Source organism: Gymnoscopelus microlampas (assembly GCF_963454915.1).
Source record: "Gymnoscopelus microlampas genome assembly, chromosome: 18".
Lineage (NCBI taxonomy): Eukaryota > Metazoa > Chordata > Actinopteri > Myctophiformes > Myctophidae > Gymnoscopelus > Gymnoscopelus microlampas.
In genome coordinates this window covers 1,446,517-1,452,521 of record NC_139955.1, presented here as the reverse complement: position 1 = coordinate 1,452,521, position 6,005 = coordinate 1,446,517, and the positions used below count along the sequence as shown (strand labels likewise).

At 38.7% G+C, this 6,005-nt stretch overlaps 1 protein-coding gene across 2 annotated transcripts; it reads right to left on the bottom strand.

Moving 5' to 3' along the window:
- Positions 1-709: 709 nt before the first annotated feature.
- LOC311033849 (zinc finger protein RFP-like) lies at positions 710-5,399 on the bottom strand. Of its 2 annotated transcripts, none has more exons than XM_084041534.1 (2): positions 5,308-5,399; positions 710-2,626 (listed from the first exon to the last, which is right to left on the bottom strand). In XM_084041534.1, exon 2 carries the CDS (start codon positions 2,612-2,614, stop codon positions 980-982), a length of 1,635 nt encoding a protein of 544 aa, XP_083897660.1. In that variant the 5' UTR covers positions 2,615-2,626; positions 5,308-5,399; the 3' UTR covers positions 710-979. The 2 variants fall into 2 exon arrangements, with proteins under 2 accessions (XP_083897660.1, XP_083897659.1); XM_084041533.1 differs by having other exon boundaries at positions 710-2,619; positions 5,304-5,362.
- Between the last annotated feature and the right edge of the window lie 606 nt (positions 5,400-6,005).

Sequence of the window (6,005 nt, the reverse complement as noted above, 5' to 3'; positions counted from 1 at the left end):
GCATGTTTTATAATCTTATAAATAATGATAATTCCTCTTTACACTGGCACCAGGAGAATGCTTCCATCTAGCTAAGGGTTATTGCAATCACATGAACATGGCACACATTGGCACAGGTCAGTGATTCCCAAACGGTGTGCTGTGAGACAAATCCTACTTCCAGTGTGGGAGGTGGTTCTGTTTTTTAACATCATGCACATCCCCTACATCTGTATAAGATTATCAACAAGCATTTCAAGAGCTTTTTCCCATGACAAACGATTGTACATTATTAGTTTAACCTAGCATGTCTTTATATATTCACAAAAAACCACAATGTGTCGCATTGCAACTTGTAGATTTGCTTAAGTATAACATGTGGCTTAAATACTGAAACTTAACATTTTCTAAAAGGGTAAAATCGTGAAGCACACTGCATCATGAGTGAGCTTTTAGATAGGCTATTTTCACCTTTATATATCACCCCCCCCCCTTGTTTGCTTTATTTTGGCATTTGCCACATGAAACAATTTCCTTTAGGCATGTTTGCAGATGGCAAGACAGAGGAATCTGTGAAGGACCAAGCAGGTAACACATAAGATAGTCACTGGTAGGATGCAAAAATGTAAGCTTTTTATTTCAATTAACTTTAAAGAAAGAAAAATAGTTTGATGGCAAATGGCAATTGACACCATAAAAACAAAATCTCCTTTGTATTACTTGAGGTTTTGTACAAATGACAAAGTTGTCAATTGTTGCAATAGTTGTTGCAGTATAGTTGTAATATACATTAACCTAGTGTTATGTTTACATATTTGATTAATTCAACACTTTAAAAAGCTTTATACAAATTGGCGCTAGAAATGTGCATGTTTTTCACACTGAAAATAACATTTAAGATTTTCTCATGTTTTAATGCACGTTGTGAATTCAGAGTGCAACAGTACTGTCTAAATAACAAATTATCTTGTAGCTGCAAAGTAATCATGTAAGGATTAGTCTAATGGGTGTGATTGACAGGTGAGATGATCAGAGGAGCAGAGTTTTTACCACCATCGTTGCTAGAGGGACTTAAGAATGGATAGAGTTTCTCGGTGAAGGTGCAGCCAGTGTAAGAGTAGAGATGAACTTTGGCCTCCACATCATAAAAGCAGACCAGACCCTCCTCATAATCCACAAACACTCCCACTTTCTGGACCTCCTCTCTTACAGGAAGGATGACAGCAGGGCTAGCATTAGCCTTGTACTCATTCCCATTCCTCAACTTTATAGACCAGTAGCCATTAAAAGGTTTCAGCGGGATTTTCACTTTCCTGTTGATAGACTCTCTGGCCACCCCTAAATCCCACTTAGTCTTCCCTTTAACCTGAACCTCATAGTAGAATTTCCCAGAGGAGAAGCTTTTTTTTCCTAAGACGCAGGAAAATTCTGAGAATCTCTCTTTGTTGTTTGGGAGATCCTTCTTGAACTCTCTGTGACTTACTTGTTTTCCAGCACCAGACAGTTTGAGAGAGGGATATGCTGTAGCAGGGTCCAGAGTTACATCCACTGCATATTGCTGGATCCTCCTCATCTCAGCATCACACAGCTTCTCTATCTCTTTACTGAGCCTCTTCTCCAGCTGAGCCAGATCTGTCCTCACAGTCCCCACATGTAGAGACAGATGGACATTGACCTTTGTCCAGTCCTTGGTGAGTGGTATTTTGGATGTGACGTTCTGGAGGAGGTGGAGGTGGTCTTCAGTGTGTGAGAGCTGCTTCAACTCAGAGCTTCTCTTCTTTAACTCTGTGATCTCCTGTTCCAGCTTTTTAATGAAGCCTTCAGCCTGTTTCTCTGTTGCTTTCTGCTTCTCTTCAATCACACCTATGACCTTCGTCTGGCTTCTCTCAATACAGCTCATCAGACCAGTGAAGACCTGCACACTGTAAGCTCTCTCTCTGTCTGTGTCTTTCTTGCTGAGCTGTACTGTGTGTCTGACCTCCTGAATCTTCAGTTGTCTCTCCTGGATCATCTGCTGAACACCAGCCTCCGTCTTTCCAAGCTCAGCCTTCTGTCCTTCAAAGGCCTCTTTCAGAGATACAATTTGATGACGCTTGTGGTCCGACTCTGTGCAGAACTGGCAAACACACGTGCAGTCAGTCTTACAGAACAGCTCCAGAGGTCTGTCGTGTTTCTTACACATAATGTCTTCCAGGTTCTTTACGGGGTCGATTAGTTTGTGTCGTTTTAACACTGTGACTCTACGATGGGGCTCCAGGTGAGTCTCACAGTAGGAGATCAGACACACCAGGCAGGACTTCACAGCCTTCAGCTTGGTCTCAGTACAGACGTCACAGGAGACTACATCTGACTTAGCAGGTTCTTGTTTTGTGTTGGATGTTCTTTTCAGTGACTTTAACTTCCTGGACTGATCAACCATCTCGGAAATTAAAGTATTGACAAAGACTTCTGGTCTCTTGTAGAAGGTTTTGTTACATAGTGGACACTGACACACATCCTTAGTGTCCCAGTACTGAGTGATACAGGTTTTGCAGTAGTTGTGTCCACATGGAGTGCTGATGGGATCGGTGAACACATCCAGACAGATAGAACACAGGAACTGCTCTTCAGACAGGAGACTGCTGGCAGATGCCATTGCTGCTGTACACTGAATGAAAGTGAAAAGAAATGAATGAATGCTACTTCTCACAGATTAATGGTTCTCAATTTGATATTGATTGTAGTAGTAAGTGGAATAGAGCACAATGATGTTGCATTACTGGAAACCAGAGAGAGAGGAATAGAGTACAATGATGTTGCATTACTGGAAACCAGAGAGAGAGAGACAGAGAGAGAGAGAGAGAGAGAGACAGAGATGCATTTATTCGCATTGACTTGACTATCGTGATCAAGTCAAGTCAAGTCACCTTTATTTATATAGCACATTTAAAAACAACAGAAGTTGACCCAAAGTGCTTTACAATCACAATAGCATAACCTAATAAAATACAGCATAGTAAAAGAAACATAATAAAGCAATAACTAAACAAAAAAAAACACCAAAGATAAGGGAACATGAAAGTAATACAAAAAGAAGAAAAATACATTCAATGGCCATAGGTTAAATGCCCTCAGACTGAGCTGAAGGCAATGGAGAAGAGGTGGGTTTTAAGGGTGGATTTGAACCTTTCAATGATGGAGCTGGACTTAATGTGCAGTGGGAGATTGTTCCAGAGTGTGGGCGCAATAACAGAGAATGCCCGTGATCAGATATAATAGGACTGATGGATAATTGTGGGATCGCTAAAGCGATCACACTAATGTTATTGTGCATATTTATTATTATATATTTATTCCGCCCGTTTTTTGGCACCTAACTAGTCCTTCATACTTTTAGCTACAAACTCCGTTCCAACTCTTCAACGTTCGGCCTACTCAGGACATGTCGGCTATTATTCAAATTTTTGAAATAATTTGTACTTTTAGAGATATTGCACTTTTTACTTCTAAAAAAAGCCCATTCATTTCAATGGGGAAATTCATACTTTTAGCTAGAAACTCCGTTCCAACTCCAACGTTCAGCCTACTTAGGACATATTGGCTACCATTTGAATTTTTGAAATAATTCAAATGGGAAAAAAGTTTTTTCCAAAACTTTTTTTTTTCAGAAATTTTTTTTTTTCAGATTTTTTTTTTTTTCAGATTTTTTTTTTTTCAATTTTTTTTTAGAATTTTTTTTTTCCATTTTTTTTTTTTTTTCAAAATTTATTTTTTTCAATTTTTTTTTTTTCAGAATTTTTTTTTTCCAAATTTTTTTTTCCCCAAAAAATTTTTTTCCAATTTTTTTTTTCCCAAAATGTTTTTTTCCAAAAAAAATTTTTTTAATTTTTTTTTCCAATTTTTTTTTCTTATTTTTTTTTCCTAACTTTTTTTTTTCAGATTTTTTTTTTCTTTCCAAATTCAAACCTTTCAAACCTTTAGAACTTTTAGAACCTTGAGAACCTTTCAAACCTTTCAAACCTTTCAAACCTTTCAAACCTTTCAAACCTTTCAAACCTTTCAAACCTTTAGAACCTTTAGAACTTTTCAAACCTTTAGAACCTTTCAAACCTTTCAAACCTTTCAAACCTTTAGAACCTTTCAAACCTTTCAAACCTTTCAAACCTTTCAAACCTTTAGAACCTTTAGAACCTTTAGAACCTTTCAAACCTATAACACTACTAACACTATCAATACTCAATACCTGCAACATTCTTAGCGATCCCACACTGTTTCTTCAGGAACAGTACTTTCTAGTTTATAATCGATAGTGTATTAGATTATGATTATTGTAATGTATCACTTTGGATAATTGCATAAAGTATGATGTATTTGCTCAGAAGGGACAGTTCTGTAACTGCTAAGATAAGATGTCCTTGCTCCCTGGCCTACTCTTTCTTACCCATGAAAGTTGTGGCTACAGTTTATCCATGATGCCTTAGAACAGACAAACTTGCCACCAAAATGAGCCTTATTTGCCCCTGTTCATGTTGATATTATATTGTGGGGTGGGCTTAATGAAAGATAAACTGTTGATGAACATTTTGTATTACGAGTAGAGAATATTTTTGATGCTGTACCACCTTGAATCTCCTGTGCAAATAATCCAGTAAACCTGATTATTTAAGAGTAAGACTGACTCCGTGTTACTTCTTTTTACGGTAGGCCTAATCCTTTTTGAAAGCGTACTCTCCTGGTTTTCCTAAGTTATCAAGGACATTCATAATCGTCCCTAGCCATACAAGACTGTCATATTATATAGTGATCTTCAAAAAGGTGTTTGCGCTTTTTCCCCTTTAGGGCCGTACATCTACTTAAACGTTTCGATTTCAAATATAAAGTGCTTACCCCATGGCCATGGATGTTACAATTATGTACGGGCCCTCGGAAGTACCCATATCTTCCGTATTGTACAATAAGAAGCATTTTAATCCGATCGGTGGCCATTTTCTCATAGAGTTATAACGTATCAGAGTGCAACACACCGTTCAACCGATACGGTCGGCTAGTTGAAAGCGCAATCGGATTAAAATGTTTTTTATTGAACAATACGGAAGATACGGGTACTTATGAGGGCCCGTACATAACTGTAACATCCGTGGCCATGGGGTGAGCACTTTATATTTGAAATATGAACCTTTATGTAGATGTACGGACCAAAAAGGGAGAAAGTGCAAACACTATTTTGAAGATCATCCAAGACGGTCATGACAGTTAACTGTCTTGTGATCCAAGGCTAAATCGTCCCGAACAAGCCAAAAGTTCATGTCTAAATAAAGTTATCTGTTAATGAAATTATGCTGTACTCACCTGTTCTCAGTATTTCTGCAAGTGCTGTTGAATGACGGTTTTACTTTTGTAGAAAAAAGCGTGTGTGTGTGTGCCGCCAAACGACTTCACTGCAACTTTCGTTTCACTAGATCTGCGTCACTTTGAGTTTGAGAAACTCATCCTGGTAGCTGTTGTCATGTTAACCCTTCACATCCTCCAGTCGTCTCTGTTTATGTCTTTCTCTTTTCCTTTCTACACTCCTTTCACTACCATTCATGAGTCATTTTTTTGTTGTGTTGTCATATATAAAGCAGTACTTCTCAAATGTTTCTGTCCCAAGGAGACCCCCCCCCCCCCCCCAGAAGAGAAGGTTTGTGTTAACAAAATTCCAATTTATTCAAAAATGTTCACACACTTTCAAGATTTTTCAAATTGTTCAAAAATAGCAGGTATAAGCTTGCTGTGCGGCACAAAGTGACACGCTGTGAGCTTGTATATCTGCTGTGTAAGTAAGAAATTCTATAATGAAATCATATGCATTAATTTTTATGGGATGTGTGTGTGTGTGTGTGTGTGTGTGTGTGTGTGTGTGTGTGTGTGTGTGTGTGTGTGTGTGTGTGTGTGTGTGTGTGTGTGTGTGCGTGTGTGCGTGCGTGCGTGCGTGCGTGCGTGCGTGCGTGCGTGCGTGCGTGCGTGCGTGCGTGCGTGCGTGCTTGTTTTCTGTTGTTGGGCTGTTG

Bases quoted from the DNA above. Each gene is read 5' to 3' on its own strand.
- LOC311033849 (XM_084041534.1), bottom strand. From the start codon at position 2,614: ATGGCATCTGCCAGCAGTCTCCTGTCTGAAGAGCAGTTCCTGTGTTCT.